Source organism: Pristiophorus japonicus, chromosome 12 (assembly GCF_044704955.1).
Source record: "Pristiophorus japonicus isolate sPriJap1 chromosome 12, sPriJap1.hap1, whole genome shotgun sequence".
Classification (NCBI taxonomy): Eukaryota; Metazoa; Chordata; class Chondrichthyes; family Pristiophoridae; genus Pristiophorus; species Pristiophorus japonicus.
The window spans coordinates 186,521,723-186,543,680 of record NC_091988.1 but is presented as its reverse complement, the minus strand read 5'-3'; the positions used below and the strand labels follow the sequence as shown (position 1 = coordinate 186,543,680).

Sequence of the window (21,958 nt, the reverse complement as noted above, 5' to 3'; positions counted from 1 at the left end):
TGTGCAGCTTAGAGAGATTATTGACCAACAGCCATATCTCTGCCCCCACCCCCACACACCCAGACCCAGAGATTATTAAAACACAATTAAGGACTTCATCGTTTGAGAGCCATAAACCAAGTTTAAGATGGAATCCTCTGGGATCAGTGTGGACTGGTATTTGGGAAACCATGGAGTAGCTGCACAACATACTGCCCAGGTGCAGAACAAGCGTTGCAAATCGTCCAAATTGAAAAGCGGGCATTTTCTATAATGGACGGCTGATCCGCAATGCTAGTTTTAAGCCCGGGTGGCAAGTTGAGATTCTGCCCTCGTAAATAGATCTACTATAGATCGATGGGGCAGAGTCGGGTATCACAAAAGCAGAATAGGTAACAGCCTCTGCACAGAGCAGGCAAAATGACTTTGCATTTTACTGAGCTAACCCAAAGTCAGGGGCTGGACACAGACAACGATAAACTTCCATTGATTGCTAACTGAAGTTACCTGGACAGATTCTTAGCAAGCTCGTCCAGGAACCGTGCGTGCTCCTCAGCACGCTCAATTATTGGAATCTTGGAGCTTGCCGGGGAGAACTTTTTCACTTTTTCCATGAGTGGCATCCTGGCGCCATCCAACATTGCAGCCAATCTTTCATATTCCTGGTTACCAAGAGAACAAAAATTAAACACGATCATTTTTATCGCACGCCTAATTTTAAAGTTCAATCTAAAAGACATCAATCGTGCCAATCGGGCTCAGTTGATGCCACTTTTATCTCCGAGTCAGAAAGCTGGGAGTTCTGGACTGGAGCACGTAATCTAGGTGCAGTACGGCACAGTCAGAGGTGCTACCCTTCAGATGTGGCATCTGCCTGCTGCTAATGGTTCATTTGGATGTAAAAATCCTGTGGCCCTATTCAAGGAAGATCGCAGATACCAACATTCCTCCCTCAACTAACAGCACTAAAATCGGATTAACTAGTCATTCACCTCATTTGCACTTTGTGGGACTTTACTGTGTGCAGATTGGCGCTCGCGTTTACTCATACAACAGTGACTGCACTTCAGAAAGTAGCAGTGGTCTACTGGATTAATAATCTGTGAGACCAGAGTTCAAATTCCACCACGGCAGCTGGAGGATTTAAATTCAGTTATTTAAATAAACGTTGAATTTTTTTAAAAAGCTAGTATCAGCAATGGTACTGCTGGATAGTCGTAAAAACCCAACTGGTTCACTAACGTTCCTTTAGGGAAGGAAACTGGCGGTCATTACCCGGTCTGGCCTATATGTGACTCCAGACCCACAGCAATGTGGTTGACTCTGAACTTCCCTCTTAAACGGCCCAGCAAGCCACTCGGTTGTATCAAACCGCTAAGACAAAGGGACTGCAGTGGTTCAAGAAGGTGGCTCACCACCACCTTCTCAAACTGCAATTAGGGATGGGCAATAAATGCTGGCCCACATCCCTTAAACGAACTAAAAAGAAAAGAAATTCAGTGGATGAGAAGCACTTTGGAATGCAGTGAGAGTTACGATAAGGTGCAATATAAAGACTATTGCGGATAGGATTATTTCTAATCGTTAAAACTGAGCTCATCCTCATAGAAATATTTAAAGAGATGTTTCTTCTGCAGACCACAATCCTGTGTTCCCAGTAGGGAGCTGTGCTCGCAGAGACCATGGGCCAGAGAATCGGGGCCATGTTGTATCCTTATCTTTGATTTGTTCTGCCTGTGAGCTGGAAGTGCAAGATTGTGGGATTACTCTTGGAGTTATCAGAAGTTCAACTGAGTCTATGTTAGCTCAATTTGTAGCTGCAGTATACAGTGTAGAACTGAACTGCGCAGATCAGGACTGCCCGAGGTTCAGACCCTGGGTTGTGCAGAGCAACAGGATCTTAGCTGGGGTGGAAGTGGTGGCACCATAGCTGGCTTTGGCTTCCCGAGCAGACAGAGGTTAGAAGACAACATTCAGCCGAAGTTCCTGCTCCTGACTGCTCTCCAGTGACCTGTGTGTGACGAGACAATCAAGTATCTGCCGTGATATTCTGCATGGTCAAAACACCCTGTTGGGGGACCTGGAGCATCAGGACCCTCATGGACAACCCCAATAGCGACAGACTGGAACGGTGTACTGCTATCGATACCCGGGAACTCAGACGATTCGACATAGACATCACCGCCCTAAGCGAGACTCGCCGGGCAGGGGAAGGCCAGCTCAAGGAACAAGGTGGTGGTTACACCTTCTTCGCCTCCATGGGGTAGGCTCGCCATAAAAAATGAGCTACCCCTTGCAGGATAAATGAACGCCTCATGACCCTTTTGCCCCACCTGTGACAGAGACTGTCGGTCCCGCATTGGACTCATCAGTCACCTGAGAACTCGTATTAGTGTGGAAGCAAGTCATCCTCGACTTGGAAGGACTGCCCAAGAAGACACACATATGTAAAGAATGCCTAGTTGAGTGAGGTACTAGAAAACACCAGTATCCATGCAGCTGTACCTCAACATTTAAAAAAGGGTGGGGGGTAATAAAGTTGACTGAATAATGCGCGATAAAATAAAAACAAATAAGTCTGGTATGCAATGCAGTAAACTGGGGCTCATTCTACTTGCATGGTGCACATCATAGTCCTCTGGTGCTGCAGACCAACCATGATTGAGTCATCTCAATTAATTCAGCACTTGTAATTAATGCAAGTTCAGTCTCACTTACCTCCTTTGCATTGTCCAACATCCGGAGGAGGTCTGAAACCTGTCCCAAGGCATCGCCTGCCATCTTCAACACTTCCATTACCTGCTTGTGCTTGTTCTCCAACTCTTCAACTTGTTGCTATAAGTAAATTGAGTACAATATGGATTCCAGTCGCTAATCAAAGCGGCATTCTTTAGAAATAGTAAACAGAATGCAGTCGCCCTCCACTACAATGCCCGTGGATTATATCGTGACTTAAATCATAATGTTATATTGGAGGAATCATTTCTGACACTTCCTCACTAGAAAATACTTCGGACCCTTTACAAGGGCTGTTACTGGTTGAAACTGAAAGAAATTCTGGCCCTTAATACATGGGTCAAAGAGATAAAATGTGCCATTTATTGGAAAAAGTAGAATATTTTAGCAAATTAATCTCTCTCAACCAAGCCAAATGACCCTAAAAATCTGTTGTGGAGAGAATAATGCATAAATGAATGCACAGAATCTTACCTTGCTCTCTGCCAGTAAAATCTCGTTGATTTGGTTCTTTTCATTAGCTTGGCCAGTTTTATTAACGGCTTCATTAAGGGCATCTCTGAGGTCCATCATTTCAGAATTGTGCTTCGCCAGCTTATCGCTGATGGTGTCAACAAAATCCCGAATATCTTCCAACGGTTTCTCCAGCTGCTCCTTGACACGTTCAAGTACTAAAAGAGCAAGTAGAATGAGGTTAAATAAATTAACCAGGCCTTGTGGCACAGATCATGTACCATCTACTCTATTAAGGACCCTACTCCATTTTCTTTCCATAAAGTTTCTCCTTGTGATCCTGAAGGGTGACTTGTACTGGCATACAGTTTGGCAACTTGGGAGACGTTTGGATTATATTTCTTATATGCTTGTAGGTATATATATATATATTTTAGAATGAACTAAAGTTAAGATGGAGTGTGTGTGCATAAATGTGTGTGTCCATTGCTACAGTGCTCTGGAGTTTGAGTGCACTGGTACACATAATATGGCCCAATTCGCTTCCCTTCCTCATGTGGCCCTTGATAGAATTACTGCTCCGTGCACTCTGTTCCTAGCTATGGATTTTGAAAGAACTGGAATTCAGTGCTATTAATTGCCCACCTCCTGCCCTTCCAGTGAGAGAACGCAAAGGAATGCTGTAAGGAAGCAGGGACATTTTTCCCTCTGCCTACGGGAGAAGTAAACGCAGCACCTGATCATCGTGGTGTGAGTGAAAGCAAGAGTTGATCATATGAACGATCATGGGCACAGGCAGGCATCATTCCATGGGGCAGCATGTTGAAGTATCACCGAGTGGTACTAAAGGGAAGTCATTATCCAGGACCGCTGACTGCAGCAAAATGCTCAGTGAGCAACACTATTCCAAGATTTGCTATTTTTTGCAAAGGAATATGGCACCACAAAAAAGTGCAATAACGTCCATTTTTATTTGGCACTTCCCTCCTTTTACCATCAAATCATGTGTAGGTTACCCGACTTCACCATTTTAGGGGACCGATTGTCATACTCTAACTGCTTTGTATAGTAATGGAGCATCCACCCAACCCCACTGACTGCGAACAGACCAGGGCTATCGGGCATGTGACTGTAATGATCTATAGAGTAGAAATCCCAATCGACAGTGCTCCTGTACAAACAATGAATGCATCCATGCTACATTCCTGTGTGTGATATTTTACACAGGCGTTAATAAACTAAAAGTAACAGGTAAACACCACCATAAAATTAGCATGCTTAGGAATGTAGAACGAGCACATTAAATATTCACGTGTGGACTTCACTAATCAGAATTTCCAGCCCATAATATATGTCTGATGCACTCACGTTTCTTCGCTTCATCTTCCTCTTTCTCAGTCATATCTTGCTGCTTGCTGAAATTTCGGCCTCTCATTTCTTTCAATAACTTCTCAACCTCAGCAAGTTTCTCCACAAATTCTTCAGTCGACGGCACGCTGGTGTCCAACTGCGTCTTGTTCATCTGGTCAATCAGATCTGTTTAAAAACGTTTCAGAGAATTCAGTACTTTTGTCCCCCAAATTAAACAGATTAGAACATAAAAAATAGGAGTAGGCCATTTGGCCCCTCCAGCCTGCTCCGCCATTCAATATCATGGTTGAACTGATCTTGGCCTTAACTCCACTTTCCTGCCTGTTCCCCATAACCCTCGACTCCCCTGTAGTTCAAAAATCTGTCTATCTCTGCCTTAAATATATTCAATGACCCGGCCTCTACAGCTCTCTGAGGTAGAGAATTCCAAAGATTCACAGCCCTCAGAGAAGAAATTCCTACTCATCTCCATCTTAAATGGCCAACTGATTATTCTGAAACTATGCCCCCTAGTTCTAGATTCCCCCATGAGGGGAAACATCTTCTCAGCATCTACCCTGTCAAGCCCCCTCAGAATCTTGTATGTTTCAATAAGAACCACCCTCATTCTTCTAAACTCCAATGAGCATAGGCCCCCTCAGAATCTTAGAGGAGTCACGAGGATTCAACTCCAACCAGCCTGGAAGAGGAACCATGAGGCAAGTGTCTCTGTAGAAGCAAGAATCCAGGTGTGATTACAGACGATCACACGCGACGGATTATCCAAGGCAGCCAACTAGGAAACCCTTTTAAGTAAGAAAATCAGAAAATTACAGAAATGTGCAGCAGGAAATTAAGATTTCCTTTAGCTGCTATGTATAGCGACATCGTAAATAAGTTTTATGAATCTCTAGTGAAATTGTGAAAATGTTATATAATTGTTACAACAAATACTGAATGCAGGAAATCTTCACAAACACGTGTGAAGCTATCAGCTACACACAGCTACCTGAGGAATTATTCCCCCAGGTTGGTTAGTATCTGGAAAAATAAGATAAAAAGAAAAGACTTGCGTTTATATAGCGACTTGCATGACCACAGGACGTCCTAAAGTGCTTAGCAGCCAATAAAGTAATTTTGAAGTGTAGTCACTGTTGTAATGTAGGAAACACAGCAGCCAATTTTCACACAGTAAGCTCCCACAAAAAGTAAAGTGATAATGACCAGATAATGTTGTTTTTTTTTGAGGGATAAATATTGGCCAGGACACAGGGGATAACCCCCCTGCTCGTCTTTGAAATAGCATCATGGGATCTTTCACATTCACCCGAGAGGGCAGACAGGGCCTCGGTTTAACGTCTCATCCGAAAGATGGCACCTCCGACAGTGCAGCACCACTTAGATTTTTGTGCTCAAGTCTCTGGAGTGGGACCTGAACCCACAACTTTCTGACACTGAGGCTACCCACTGAGCCACTGGTTGACACTAAAGTAGGAACTTGCATTTTTATAGCATCTTTCACATCCTCAGGATGTCCAAAAACATGTTTATTTCCCATGTATTAGTCAGCTGGTTTGAAGGCAAACACGGCAACCAATATACACACACATACAACAGTGAGATGAATGTGGTGTTGCCCTGCTCTTCTCTGAATAGTGCCATGTGATCTTTTAAGTTTGTCGGAGCAGGAAGTCATGGCCTTGATTTACTGGCTCATCTGAAAGACAGCACCTCTGACTGGAGGCTTGATCCCACAACCTCGGACAGGGCTACCACCAGTGCAGTATCCATTTTCTGATCCATGCTCCCTTCGAGCATGGCTCCCTACTGGAAGTGTAGGATAGTTGAATTGGCCAGTGTGTTTAAAGACTAGGATTTAATTAAAGAGGTTAAAAATAACAGGATTCGAAGAATGTCAGGAGGGGAACTCTGCCAGGTTTATTTGTGAATTTGCCCACACCTGGCGTACCAGGAATTGGAGCTGGTTAGTAAGCTTTGAACTCAGGCATATATCCAGCTGGAAGCCCCAGAAACAGATTGGGAGACTTTTTCTTCCTGACCCAGGTTAGGATCTCCCTGTTTTCGGTGATCATAAACTACAGCTTCTCTCTAATGCTCTCAAGACATGAAGGGAAGTGGAGCCAAGTCCTAGTTCTCTGAAACCAACTTATTATTACTGAAGGCTATCTGGCTGATGTTGCCCAAATCACTTTAATGATAAGGTCAGGAGCAAGAAGTGGCATTTTATAGAAATATATGGAATGGTGGGGAGGGGGGGGGGGAGAACAGTCTTTCTGTTTAACAAGTGCCTCAAGCGTTGCAAATGTCTGAACACTAACGGCCTTCTTTGAACATAAGAACATAAGAAATAGGAGCAGGAGTAGGCCATACGGCCCCTCGAGCCAGCTCCGCTATTTTATACGATCTTGGCTGATCCGATCATGGACTCAGCTCCTCTTCCCTGCCTGCTCCCCATAACCCTTTATTCCCTTACCGCTCAAAAATCTGTCTATCTCCACCTTAAATATATTCAATGACCCAGCCTCCATAGCTCTCTGGGGCAAAGAATTCCATAGATTTACAACCCTCAGAGAAGAAATTCCTCCTCATCTCAGTTTTAAATGGGCGGCCCCTTATTCTGAGACTATGCCCCCTAGTTTTAGTTTCCCCTATGAGTGGAAATATCCTCTCTGCATCCAACTTGTCGAGCCCCCTAATTATCTTACATGTTTCGATAAGATCACCTCTCATTCTTCTGAATTCCAATGAGTATAAGAAATAGGAGCAGGAGTAGGACATACGGCCCATCGAGCCTGTTCCGCCATTCAATAAGATCATGGCTGATCTGATCATGGACTCAGCTCCATTTCCCCGCCCACTCCCCATAACCCCTTATCCCCTTATCGTTTAAGAAACTGTCTATTTCTGTCTTAAATTTATTTAATGTCCCAGCTTCCACAGCTCTCTGAGGCAGTGAATTCCACACATTTACAACCCTCAGAGAAGAAATTTCTCCTCATCTCTGTTTTAAATGGGCGGCCCCTTATTCTAAGATCATGCCCTCTAGTTCTAGTCTCCCCCATCAGTGGAAACATCCTCTCTGCATCCACCTTGTCAAGCCCCCTTATAATCGTATACATTTCGATTCTTCTGAATTCCAATGAGTAGAGGCTCAACCTACTCAACCTTTCCTCATAAGTCAACCCCCTCATCCCCGGAATCAACCTAGTGAACCTTCTCTGAACTACCTCCAAATCATTTCGTAAATATGGAAATCAAAACTGTACACAGTATTCCAGGTGTGGCCTCACCAAAACTTTGTATTGCTGTAGCAAGGCTTCCCTGCTTTTATATTCGCAATAAAGGCCAAGATACCATTGGCATTCCTGATCAATTGCTGAACCTACATACTATCCTTTTGTGTTTCATGCACAAGTACTCCCAGGTCCCGCAGTACTGCAGCATTTTGCAATCTTTCTCCATTTAAATAATAACCTGTTCTTTGATTTTTTTCTGCCAAAGTGCATGACCTCACATTTTCCAACATTATACTCCATCTGACAAATTCTTGCCACTCACTTAGCCTGTCTATGTCTTCCTGCAGCCTCTTTATGTCCTCCTCACTCATTACTCTTCCTCCTATCTTTGTATAGCCCCAATCTACTCAACTTATCATCATAAGTCAACCCCTTCATCTCCGGAATCAACCCAGTGAACCTTCTCTGAACTGTCTCCAATGCAAGTATATCCTTCCTTAAATACGGAGACCACAACTTCACGCTGTACCTCAGGTGTGGCCTCACCAATACCTTGTATAACTGTAGCAAGACTGCCCTGCTTTTATACTCCATCCCTTTTGCAATAAAGGCCAAGATTCCATTGGCCTTCCTGATCACTTGCTGTACCTGCATACTAACCTTTTGCCCCGCTGTACTGCAGCACTTTGCAATCTTTCTCCATTTAAATAATAACTTGCTCTTTGATTTTTTTCTGCCAAAGTGCATGACCTCACATATTCCAACATTATACTCCATCTGCCAAATTTTTGACCACTCACTTAGCCAGTCTATGTCCTTTTGCAGATTTTGTGTCCTCCTCACACATTGTTTTTTCTCCCATCTTTGTATCGTCAGCAAATTTGCCTACGTTACACTCGGTCCCTTCTTCCAAGTTGTTAATCTAGATTGTAAATAGATGGGGTCCCAGCACTGATCCCTGTGGCACCCCACTAGTTACTGATTGCCAACCCGAGAATGAACCATTTATCCCGACACTCTGTGTTTTCTGTTCGTTAGCCAATGCTCTATCCATGCTAATATATTACTCCCAACCCCGTGAATTTTTATCTTGTGCAGTAACCTTTTATGTGGCACCTTGTCAAATGACTTCTGGAAGTCCAAATACACCACATCCACTGATTCCCCTTTATCCACCCTGTTCGTTACATCCTCAAAGAATTCCAGCAAATTTGTCAAACATGACTTTCCCTTTATAAATCCATGCTGACTCTGCCTGACCGAATTATGCTTCTCCAAATGTCCTGCTACTGATTCTTTAATAATGGACTCCAACATTTTCCCAACCACAGATATTAGGCTAACTGGTCTATAGTTTCCTGCTTTTTGTCTGCCTGCTTTTTTAAATAGGAGCATTACATTTGCAGTTTTCCAATCTGCTGGAACCTCCCCAGAATCCAGGGAATTTTGGTAAATTACAACCAGTGCATCCACTATCCCTGCCGCTACTTCTCTTAAGACCCTAGGATGCAAGCCATCAGTTCCAGGGGACTTATCTGCCTTTAGTCCCATTATCTTACTGAGTACCACTTCCTTAGTGATTGTGATTGTGTTAAGTTCCTCCCCCGCTCCCCCCCCCCCCCACCCCCCATAGCCCCTTGATTATCCATTGTTGGGATATTGTTAGTGTCCTCTACGGTAAAGACTGATACAAAATATTTGTTCAGAGTTTCTGCCATCTCCATGTTCCCCATTACTAATTCCCCGGTATCGTCCTCTAAGGGACCAATATTTACTTTAGCCACTCCTTTATATACCTATAGAAACTCTTGCTATCTGTTTTTATATTTTGTGCTAGTTTACTTTCATTATCTATCTTCCCTTTCTTAATCATTTTTTTAGTTATTCTTTGCTGGCTTTTAAAAGCTTCCCAATCTTCTGTACTCCCGCTAGTTTTGGCCACTTTGTTTGCCCTTGTTTTTAATTGGATTACTGTCCTTTATTTCTTTAGTTAGCCACGGATGGCTATCTTTTCTCTTACGCCCTTTCCTCCTCACTGGAATATATTTTTCTTGAGAGTTGTGAAATATCTCCTTAAATGTACACCACTGTTCATCAACCGTCCTACTCTTTAATCTATTTTCCCAGTCCACTTTAGCCAACTCTGCCCTCATACCTTCATAGAGACTTATTTAAGCTTATTTAAGCTTAGCACGCTGGTTAGAGATCTAACTTTCTCAACCTCCATCTGAATTTGAAATTCAATCATGCTATGATCACTCATTCCAAGGGGATCCTTTACTAGGACATTGTTTATTAATCCTGTCTCATTACACAGGACCAGATCCAAGATAGCCTTCCTGCTGGTTGGTTCAGTTGTATTGCTCAAGGAACTCGTCCCTTATGCACTCTATGAACAACTCCTCAAGGCTACCCTGACCAATTTGATTTGTCCAATCAATATGGAGGTTAAAATCACCCATGATCTTTGCTGTTCCCTTTTTACAAGCCCCCAATATTTCCTGGTTTATGCTCTGACCAACAGAGTTGCTACTGTTAGGGGGCCTATAGACTATGTCCTTTGGTCTTTGGGCTTCTGCTAATGTCAAGCCCATATAACTGAGGCTTCTCATCAACTAGGATTTGTCACCTATGGGCATGTTGCCAAAGGGAAAGGAAGATGAGGCTTAGTGCAAACGCAACTGGACAACAGAATTGTCTCCTCTATCGCCTCACATGCAGGACAATCCAAGAGGGGCCCTGGTGTGAGGGGGAAGAAAAGGCCCTATAATGGTTTACCAGAGTGCCACCATTCATATATTCTTCAGGGCGTGGAAAATTTCAGCAAATAATTGTGCTTACAGAAACACACAACATTCAAAATTAATCAAAGGGATTTACTTAAAATATTCCTTCTGAGGTCCGTGATATTACTAAACAAGCCACTAGCGCGCTGGTGGGTTCCATCAACAGTCTCTCCCAATTCCATCGCCTTCTTGTTTGTCATGGTGACCTGGATAGAATGGTGGGAAGAGGATGAAGGGGTCAGTGAAAGGTGTCTGTAATAGAACGGCATGCATCCAAAGGATTTTGCTAAAAAGATCACTTGCCTTTTCTTCAAAGGCGTCCAAGTCTTGTGTTAGATTCATGCTGTCGGTCTCCAGCTCATCAGCATGATCTTTGGTTTGGTCCTGTGAAATTCGATATCTGCTCAGTTCATCCTGAAGAAATAGCAGCACGGTAGTCATGGGTTAAAAACCACTGCCTTTCAAGTAATGAAGCAGCAACAAAACAGAAGTCAGTGCAACACAAAGCTTCCAAAATGGATTAAATAATGATACAAAAAGCAACACAAGAATATAATGTCCAGCGACGGAGGCCTGGATCAGGAGGGAGTTTGAAAGGCTGCAATACCAACAATAATCACACAGATAGGATAAGCAACGGTACAACATCATATCAAGGACTCACTTCCTTGCTGCTGGCTGTCGAGGGGTTGAAAAGAAAGAGGAGATCACCTAGTTAAAATGTGAGGGATGAAGGTCTCCAATGAGAAGGTCCAAGACCCTCATCTCACCAGAAAGTTGGCAGTGGTGTGAATGCTTTCTCCACAATGGACTTTCTTACAAGGTGAGTAATTGTGGAATTTTATGTGCAAGACAGAGATGCGAAAATGCCACGGGTTGGCGATACTCACCGTGAGCTGTCCTATGCTGCTGCTCAGAGCGTTCATTCGTGTCCAGGCGATGGAACTGGCGGTCACGTTTAAAAGCTGGTCCCTGACTTCAGGCAGCAACGCAGCGGTCTTGTTGAGATCTTCCAAAAGAACCACCACACAACTATCACAAGCTGCAGAGAAGAACAGCGACATTTTACTCACTGGCTTTTTGAAGAATGCAACGGCGATGAGCTTAGTTTTGAAGAGAAAGGCAGTTGCACAGCTACTCACGCTCACACTTCATCGAATCAGAACTGTCAACGACAGGGATCTCGTATTTCTGCAAACAGGTATCACACTGTCTGCCTCCTAACCCATTGTTACACGTGCAGTCGCCAGTCCGAGGGTTGCAGGAACCCCCATTGCAGTTACACCCTGAATAAAATAAATTAAACATTTCTTTCAGCTTCTAAAAGGTAAAATTAGTGACAACATCTGTCCCTTTGCTTTACACGGAGCACTAAAGACAAAGTGGCGGAAGCTCCAATTTCCCATTCCGCTGGGGGAAGTGTAGTGGAGCGGTCCATTGTGTCCCCAAGTCCTAGGGGACAGTACCATTGCCACCATTGGTGCAGGCCATCAGTGTGTGCAAAGATGCGGCAGAAACGCCTGCACTCATCCATCTGCTGCAAGGCAAAGCGGCCTCGAACGATTCCAGGCCTCTCCTGGGGCCTCAACAGGACACAACCCAGCTCTCAGTTGCTGAGAGTTCTGTTGAGACCGTTTAAGGGCAAAAAAACCCCACAGGATTCCCAGGATGTCCTGGGAATTCCCCAGACATGATTCAGGGGGATGGGTTGAATATCTAACCATTAGCACGCACGCCCATCCCCTTACTAGATTATGGTCGGACCAAAAACAGGGGACAAAATTCAGGTGCAACCTGGTCCTGCCCCATTTTTCATCCTGGTCAGACAATCCACCCCAGTTGCAACCACAGCCAGATTGGAATTTCAGGCCCATGGGAATATTCCACTGTACTACTCCCCGATCAGGTCAAACCGAACGCAATCTATGACTGTTAATTACTGGCAGTGCATTAATCATACCAATGCTAAATGCCTCTCTCCAGTATTTGAAATGAGGCGCTAAACTGCGTTACAATTTTGGCTCTCCCCAACCCCCCATACTTTACTTATGCTCAATGTAAAAGTCAGCTTCCAGGAACAAGCTTGTTCTTGCTATGAAACAAAATGTGTCCTTATGCAGAAGGATGGCATTTTTATCATCAGGGTATAACCTGGAGACAGCAATGGGATTCCCGTTTATGCTCTTGATCTCTCCGCACTGACAGAAAACAGCAGTGTGTCAAATTGTGTTGCTCAGGCAACAAAAACTAATTCATGTTTGTGAAAAGGGAAAATTACAGAAGCAATAAAGTCCGCACCCGAGCAGGAGTAAAACGGTTACTGCCCTTTCGCGAGAGCTTGCGTGAGAAGAGAGCAGCAATTACTGTCGTTGAGGACATTGGTATAAATGCTTAATATATTTGTATGAAATTGCTGCCTCTCTATTATAGTGCAGGCATTAATTAATTTTAAATAAATTTACTGCGATCAAGCAGAGCTTCTGTCCTGTTCCAGATGATGAGATTCTCTGATTTGTAAGTGCCTTTCAGCTAGACCCAGAATTGCACCAATTTGAAGATAGTTTCTGTTACGGTTCGCTGTGTGTGCCTTGGTACATCATCATGTTGCTGATATCGTGTCCTTTTAACTATGGCTAGTCAGATGGTGTAACGTTTGAAAGGACAAAGGTTCACCTCAATTGATTGATACACCTATATATATTTAGGAATTATCTAAAAAAGAAAGACAGCTGTGCTCCATATAGCACCTTTCATGACCTCAGGACATCCCAAAGCACTTTGCAGCCAATTAAGTGCTTTTTAAAGTGTAGTCACTGTAATGGGGGAAACGTGACAGCCAATTTGCACACAGCAAGCTCCCACAAACAGCAATGTGATAAAGACCAGATAATCTCTTTTTGTGTTGATTGAGGGATAAATATTGTTCAGGACACTAGAGATAACTCCCCTGCTCTTCTTCAAAATACTGCCAGAGAATCTTTTACATCCACTTGAGAGAGCAGACAAGGCCTTGGTTTAATGTCTCATCCGAAAGATGGCATATCTGACAGTGCAGCACTCCCTCTGTACTGCACTGCACTAGTGTGTCAGCCTAGATTTGTTTTGTGCTCACAGGGGGTATCCTGAAGTGGGACTTGAACACACAACCTTCTGACTCAGAGGTGAGTGTGCTACCCACTGAGCCACATCTGACACTTAGACGATGCTAAGCTTGGGTTTACAAGACTGCAGATTGTAAGCAAGAGACAGAGGAAGGCAGTGAATGTTGTTGTTGTGGCAGAGGATGGGTGTAGTGTAGCACATGCTTAGTTTAAAATCAATCTGATTTGCAGCTCTGCTGTGGATGCCATTTTCTGGTGTGAGTGGAGGAAGTGTTGGGACTTTCCCAATCTCCTTCGACGATAGTAAGGAAGGACATTAGCTCGGATGATGTGGAATCGGTATGGGTGGAGCTACGGAATACCAAAGGGCAGAAAACGCTAGTGGGAGTTGTGTACAGACCACCAAACAGTAGCAGTGAGGCTGGGGACAGCATCAGACAAGAAATTAGGGATGCGGGCAATAAATGTATAGCAGTTATCATGGGCGACTTTAATCTACATATTGATTGGGATAACCAAACTGGTAGTAATACGGTGGAAGAGGATTTCCTGGAATGTATTAGGGATGGTTTTCTAGACCAATATGTCGAGGAACCAACAAGGCGGCTGGCCATCCTAGACTGGTGATGTGTAATGAGAAAGGACTAATTAGCAATCTTGTTGTGCAAGGCCCCTTGGGGAAGAGTGACCATAATATGGTAGAATTCGTTATTAAGATGGAGAGTGACACAGTTAATTCAGAGACGAGGGTCCTGAACTTAAGGAAAGGTAACTTCGATGGTATGAGACGTGAATTGGCTAGAATAGACTGGCGAGTGATACTTAAAGGTTTGACAGTGGATAGGCAAAGGCAAACATTTAAAGATCACATGGATGAACTTCAACAATTGTACATCCCTGTCTGGAGTAAAAATAAAACGGGGAAGGTGGCTCAACTGTGACTAACAAGGGAAATTAAGGATAGTGTTAAATCCAAAGAAGAGGCATATAAATTGGCCAGAAAAAGCAGCAAACCTGAGGACTGGGAGAATTTTATAATACAGCAGAGGAGGACAAAGGATTTAATTAGGAGAGGGAAAATAGAGTATGAGAGGAAGCTTGCTGGGAACATAAAAACTGACTGCAAAAGCTTCTATAGCTATGTGAAGAGAAAAAGATTAGTGAAGAAAAACGTAGGTCCCTTGCAGTCAGATTCTGGTGAATTTATAATGGGGAACAAAGAAACGGCGGGCCAGTTAAACAAATACTTTGGTTCTGTCTTCACGAAGGTAGACACAAATAACCTACCTAAAATACTAGGGGGTCTAGTGAGAAAGAGGAACTGAAGGAAATCCTTATTAGGCGGGAAATTGTGTTAGGGAAATTGATGGGATTGATGAGATTGATGGGATTGAAGGCCGATAAATCCCCGAGGCCTGATAGTCTGCATCCCAGAGTACTTAAGGAAGCAGCCCTAGAAATAGTGGATGCATTGGTGATCATTTTCCAACATTCGACTCTAGATCAGTTCCTATGGACTGGAGGGTAGCTAATGTAACACCACTTTTTAAGAAAGGAGGGAGAGAGAAAACGCGTAATTATAGACCGGTTAGCCTGACATCAGTAGTGGGAAAAATGTTAGAATCAATTATTAAAGATGAAATAACATTGCATTTGGAAAGCAGTGACAGGATCGGTCGAAGTCAGCATGGATTTATGAAAGGGAAATCATGCTTAACAAATCTTTTTTGAGGGTGTAACTGGTAGAGTGGACAAGGGAGAACCAGTGGATGTGGTGTATTTGGACTTTCAAAAGGCTTTTGACAAGGCCCCACACAAGAGATTGGTGTGCAAAATTAAAGCACATGGTATTGGGGGTAATGTACTGATGTAGATAGAGAACTGGTTGGCAGATAGGAGGCAGAGAGTCGGGATAAACGGGTCCTTTTCAGAATGGCAGGCAGTGACTAGTGGGGTGCCACAAGGCTCAGTGCTGGGACCCCAGCTATTTGCAATATACATCAATGATTTAGATGAAGGAATTGAGTGTAATATCTCCAAGTTTGCAGATGACACTAAGCTGGTGGCGCTGTGAACTGTGAGGAGGATGCTAAGAGGCTGCAGGATGACTTGGACAGGTTAGGTGAGTGCGTAAACGCATGGCAGATGCAGTATAATGTGGATGAATGTGAGGTTATCCACTTTGGTGGAAAAAACACAATGGCAGAATATTATCTGAATGGCGGCAGATTAGGAAAAGGGGAGGTGCAATGAGACCTGGGTGTCATGGTACATCAGTCATTGAAAGTTGGCATGCAGGTACAGCAGGTGGTGAAGAAGGCAAATGGTATGTTGGCCTTCATAGCTAGGGGATTTGAGTATAGGAGCAGGGCGGTCTTACTGCAGTTGTACAGGGCCTTAGTGAGGCCTCACCTGGATAATTGTGTTCAGTTTTGGTCTCCTAATCTGAGGAAGGATGTTCTTGCTATTGAGGGAGTGCAGCGAAGGTTCACCAGACTGATTCCCGGGATGGCAGGATTGACATATGAAGAGAGACTGGATCGACTGGGCCTGTATTCACTGGAGTTTAGAAGGATGAGAGGGGATCTCATAGAAACATATACAATTCTGACAGGACTGGACAGGTTAGATACAGGAAGAATGTTCCCGATGTTGGGGAAGTACAGAACCAGGGGACACAGTCTAAGGATAAGGGGTAAGCCATTTAGGACTGAGATGAGGAGAAACCTCTTCACTCAGAGAGTTGTTAACCGGTGGAATTCCCTGCCGCAGAGAGTTGTTGATGCCAGTTCATTGGATATATTCAAGAGGGAGTTAGATATGGCCCTTACGACTAAAGGGATCAAGGGGTATGGAGAGAAAGCAGGAAAGGGGTACTAAGGTGAATGATCAGCCATGATCTTATTGAATGATGGTACAGGCTCGAAGGGCTGAATGGCCTACTCCTGCACCTATTTTCTATGTTTCTATGTTTCTATTCCACTTACTTCGACAGCCGTTCGAGCTGTAGCTCCAGTACCCGGGGGCACACTGCTGACACTGGCGCCCGATCACACCGGGTAAGCACGGGCACTGACCGTTTTGAGAGTCACAGGTTTCGGTCTGCGAAGCGACGTCACAAGAACACCGCTGGCAACCGGCACAGCTGTCGTATCCATAGTATCCAGCCTGCAGAGAAGAAAGTCGTGAGAAAGAAGAACACACCTGTCGGTTCTTGGGTCTACGAGTACAACTGTTCAGAGACAATTGATCCCACACGGCAGCACTATGTCACACATGAAGCAATTCCATAAAAAACAATCGTAGACTATTCAATAAGGAACCATTCAGCGTGGAACAGCCATTAGATGAATTCCTGTTCTTGGCTGCAATGTGGGCACCTGTGAGTATGCTCACAGGCTGGTAGTGCTGTTGAGTTGGGAGTGGATTAGCCAGTCACGTGATGTTCACAAAACTCAATAAAACCCCAGCCAGTTGGGTTTGGGGGATTCACGATGAGGCAGGTGATTGAGAGCCTGGTGGATGAACTGGTAATGTGTAGTTTGATTGTTAAATCTTTTGCTAATAAACCAACTAGTTCTTAATAGCAATGTGTTGCTGTGAATTCTTAAGCAAAGAACCCACGAAGCAAATACATTACATTGGCCAAGTTTCCAGGAGGTCCAGCTACTTCTCCTTAGGAAGGAAAATGAGAGCAAGTTGCATATGCATGAACTCTCTGCCTTGCCAGTGATAAGGAGCAATATGGCTCCCAAAGCTCTCTAGACTGGGGGTTTCATTGTGTCATGTCTGGGTCTGTTGTAGACTCATGGATAGAGATTGATTTCCATGATTAGTCAACATTCCATTATCATTGCATCATGCGACTACCAGGATGGTAGGGGGTGAACGGGATAGACCTCGAGTCTTTTTTCATCTAGCAATTCCGATGTTGATACCAGGCCATACACTCTTTTTTCTCTGGAGATTGGTTTGTATCACAATGTAACACCACTTTTTAAAAAAGGAGTGAGAGAGAAAACGGGTAATTATAGACCAGTTAGCCTGACATCAGTAGTGGGGAAAATGTTGGAATCAATTATTAAAGATGAAATAGCAATGCATTTGGTAAGCAGTGACAGGATCAGTCCAAGTCAGCATGGATTTATGAAAAGGAAATCATGCTTGACAAATCTTCTAGAATTTTTTGAGGATGTAATTAGTAGAGTGGACAAGGGAGAACCAGTGGATGTGGTGTATTTGGACTTTCAAAAGGCTTATGACAAGGTCCCACGCAAGAGATTGGTGTGCAAAATTAAAGCACATGGTATTGGGGGTAATGTATTGACGTGGATAGAGAACTGGTTGGCAGTTAGGAAGCAGAGAGTAGGGATAAACGGGTCCTTCTCAGAATGGCAGGCAGTGACTAGTGGGGTGCCGCAGGGCTCAGTGCTGGGACCCCAGCTACTTACAATATACATCAATGATTTAGATGAAGGAATTGAGTGTAATATCTCCAAGTTTGCAGATGACACTAAGCTGGGTGGCGGTGTGAGCTGTGAGGAGGATGCTAAGAGGCTGCAGGGTGACTTGGATACGTTAGGTGAGTGGGCAAATGCATGGCAGATGCAGTATAATGTAGACAAATGTGAGGTTATCCACTTTGGTGGCAAAAACTTGAAGACAGAATATTATCTGAATGGTGCAAATTAGGAAAAGGGGAAGTGCAACGAGACTTGGGTGTCATGGTACATCAGTCATTGAAAGTTGACATGCAGGCGGTGAAGAAGGCAAATGGCATGTTGACCTTCATAGCTAGGGGATTTACATAGAACATAAGAACATAAGAATTAGGAACAGGAATAGGCCATCTAGCCCCTCGAGCCTGCTCCGCCATTCAACAAGATCATGGCTGATCTGGCCGTGGACTCAGCTCCACTTACCTGCCCGCTCCCCGTAACCCTTAATTCCCTTATTGGTTAAAAATCTATCTATCTGTGATTTGAATACATTCAATGAGCTAGCCTCAACTGCTTCCTTGGGCAGAGAATTCCACAACCCTCTGGGAAAAGAAATTCCTTCTCAACTCAGTTTTAAATTGGCTCCCCCGTATTTTGAGGCTGTGCCCCCTAGTTCGAGTCTCCCCGACCAGTGGAAACAACCTCTCTGCCTCTATCTTGTCTATTCCTTTCATTATTTTAAATGTTTCTATAAGATCACTCCTCATTCTTCTGAACTCCAATGAGTAAAGACCCAGTCTACTCAATCTATCATCATAAGGTAACCCCCTCATCTCCGGAATCAGCCTAGTGAATCGACTCTGTACCCCCTCCAAAGCTAGTATATCCTTCCATAAGGTGACCAAAATTGCACACAGTACTCCAGGTGCGGCCTCACTAATACCCTATACAGTTGCAGCAGGACCTCCCTGCTTTTGTACTCCATCCCTCTCGCAATGAAGGCCAACATTCCATTCGCCTTCCTGATTACCTGCTGCACCTGCAAACTAACTTTTTGGGATTCATGCACAAGGACCCCCAGGTCCCTCTGCACCGCAGCATGTTGTTATTTCTCCCCATTCAAATAATATTCCCTTTTACTGTTTTTTTTCCCCCAAGGTGGATGACCTCACACTTTCCGACATTGTATTCCATCTGCCAAACCTTAGCCCATTCGCTTAACCTATCTAAATCTCTTTGCAGCCTCTCTGTGTCCTCTACACAACCCACTTTCCCACTAATCTTTGTGTCATCTGCAAATTTTGTTACACTACACTCTGTCCCCTCTTCCAGGTCATCTATGTATATTGTAAACAGTTGTGGTCCCAGCACCGATCCCTGTGGCACACCACTAACCACCGATTTCCAACCCGAAAAGGACCCATTTATCCTGACTCTCTGCTTTCTGTTAGCCAGCCAATTCTCGATCCATGCTAATACATTTCCTCTGACTCTGCTTATCTTTATCTTCTGCAGTAACCTTTTGTGTGGCACCTTATCGAATGCCTTTTGGAAATCTAAATACACCACATCCATCGGTACACCTCTATCCACCATGCTCGTTATATCCTCAAAGAATTTCAGTAAATTAGTTAAACATGATTTCCCCTTCATGAATCCATGTTGCGTCTGCTTGATTGTACTATTCTTATCTAGATGTCCCGCTATTTCTTCCTTAATGATAGCTTCAAGCATTTTGCCCACTACAGATGTTAAACTAACCAGCCTAAGTTAGCTGCATTTCGTCTGCCCCCTTTTTTAAACAGAGGCGTTACATTAGCTGCTTTCCAATCCGATGGTACCTCCCCAGAGTCCAGAGAATTTTGGTAGATTATAACGAATGCATCTACTATAACTTCCGCCATCTCTTTTAATACCCTGGGATGCATTTCATCAGGACCAGGGGACTTGTTTACCTGGAGTCCCATTAGCCTGTCCAGCACTACCCCCCTAGTGATAGTGATTGTCTCAAGGTCCTCCCTTCCCACATTCCCGTGACCAGCAATTTCTGGCATGGTTTTTGTGTCTTCCACTGTGAAGACCGAAGCAAAATAATTGTTTACGGTCTCAGCCATTTCCACATTTCCCATTATTAAATCCCCCTTCTCATCTTCTAAGGGACCAACATTTACTTTAGTCACTCTTTTCCGTTTTATATATCGGTAAAAGCTTTTACTATCTGTTTTTAAGTTTTGCGCAAGTTTACTTTCGTAATCTATCTTTCCTTTCTTTATTGCTTTCTTAGTCATTCTTTTCTGCCATTTAAAATTTTCCCAATCTTCTAGTTTCCCACTAACCTTGGCCACCTTATATGCATTTGTTTTTAATTTGATACTCTCCTTTATTTCCTTGGTTATCCCTTCTCTTACCGCCCTTCTTTTTCACTGGAATATATTTTTGTTGAGCACTATGAAAGAGCTCCTTAAAAGTCCTCCACCGTTCCTCAATTGTGCCACCATTTAGTCTGTGTTCCCAGTCTACTTTAGCCAACTCTGCCCTCATCCCACTGTAGTCCCCTTTGTTTAAGCATAGTACGCTTGTTTGAGACACTACTTCCTCACCCTCAATCTGTATTACAAATTTAACCATACTGTGATCACTCATTCCGAGAGGATCTTTTACTAGGAGATCGTTTATTATTCCTGTCTCATTACACAGGGCCAGATCTAAGATAGCTTGCTCCCTTGTAGGTTCTGTAACATACTGTTCTAAGAAACAATCCCGTATGCATTCTATGAATTCCTCCTCAAGGCTACCCTGTGCGATTTGATTTGACCAATCGATATGTAGGTTAAAATCCCCCATGATTACTGCCGTTCCTTTTTCACATGCCTCCCATTATTCCCTTGATTATTGTCCGCCCCACCGTGAAGTTATTATTTGAGGGTCTATAAACTACGCCCACCAGTGATTTGTTTCCCCTTATTATCTCTAATCTCCACCCACAACGATTCAACATTTTGTTCATTGGAGCCAATATCATCTCTCACAACTGCCCTGATATCATCCTTTATTAGCAGAGCTACCCCACCTCCTTTCCCTTCTTGTCTATCTTTCCGAATTGTCAGATACCCCTGTATGTTTAATTCCCAGTCTTGGCCACCCTGCAACCACGTTTCTGTAATGGCCACCAAATCATACCCATTTGTAATGATTTGTGCCGTCAACTCATTTACTTTATTTCGAATGCTGCGTGCGTTTAGGTAGAGTGTTTTAATACTAGTTTTTAAACCATGATTTATAGTTTTGACCCCTCCTGCAGCCCCTTTATATTCATACATATTGTCCCTTCCTATCACCTTGTGGTTTACACTTACCCCAGTGCTATTCTGCTCTGTTGCCTCCTGCTTTTTTCATTCTTTTTTGGGGTCCTGTTCATCTGAGCTCTCACCCACTCTAACTAGCTCAGAATCCTCTCCTGGGTTCCAAATACACCTCACATTGAGGCACCGAGCTTTCAGGCTTGCCTTTTTATTACACTTTGACCCTTTAGAATTTTGCTGTACAGTGGCCCTTTTTGTTTTTTGCCTTGGGTTTCTCTGCCCTCCACTTTTACTCATCTCCTTTCTGTCTTTTGCTTCTGTCTCCGTTTTGTTTCCCTCTGTCTCTCTGCATTGGTTCCCATCCCCCTGCCATATTAGTTTAACTCCTCCCCAACAGCACTAGCAAACACTCCCCCAAGGACATTGGTTCCGGTCCTGCCTAGGTGCAGACCGTCTGATTTGTACTGGTCCCACCTCCCCCAGAACCGGTTCCAATGCCCCAGGAATGTGAATCCCTCCCTGCTGCACCACTGCTCAAGCCACGTATTCATCTGA

General features: G+C 43.9%; 1 protein-coding gene across 1 annotated transcript in view; it reads right to left on the bottom strand.

Annotated features, from left to right (window-relative positions):
* lama5 (laminin, alpha 5) overlaps positions 1 to 21,958 on the bottom strand; it is a 360,316-nt gene that overhangs the window by 69,468 nt on the left and 268,890 nt on the right. The window contains exons 47-55 of the mRNA XM_070896270.1: positions 16,650 to 16,830; positions 11,704 to 11,847; positions 11,452 to 11,603; positions 10,865 to 10,975; positions 10,656 to 10,767; positions 4,537 to 4,704; positions 3,190 to 3,386; positions 2,698 to 2,814; positions 487 to 641 (exon numbers count right to left, since the gene is read on the bottom strand). Coding sequence (XP_070752371.1) covers positions 487 to 641; positions 2,698 to 2,814; positions 3,190 to 3,386; positions 4,537 to 4,704; positions 10,656 to 10,767; positions 10,865 to 10,975; positions 11,452 to 11,603; positions 11,704 to 11,847; positions 16,650 to 16,830 — 1,337 coding nt within the window. The remainder of the gene's footprint in view (positions 1 to 486; positions 642 to 2,697; positions 2,815 to 3,189; positions 3,387 to 4,536; positions 4,705 to 10,655; positions 10,768 to 10,864; positions 10,976 to 11,451; positions 11,604 to 11,703; positions 11,848 to 16,649; positions 16,831 to 21,958) is intronic.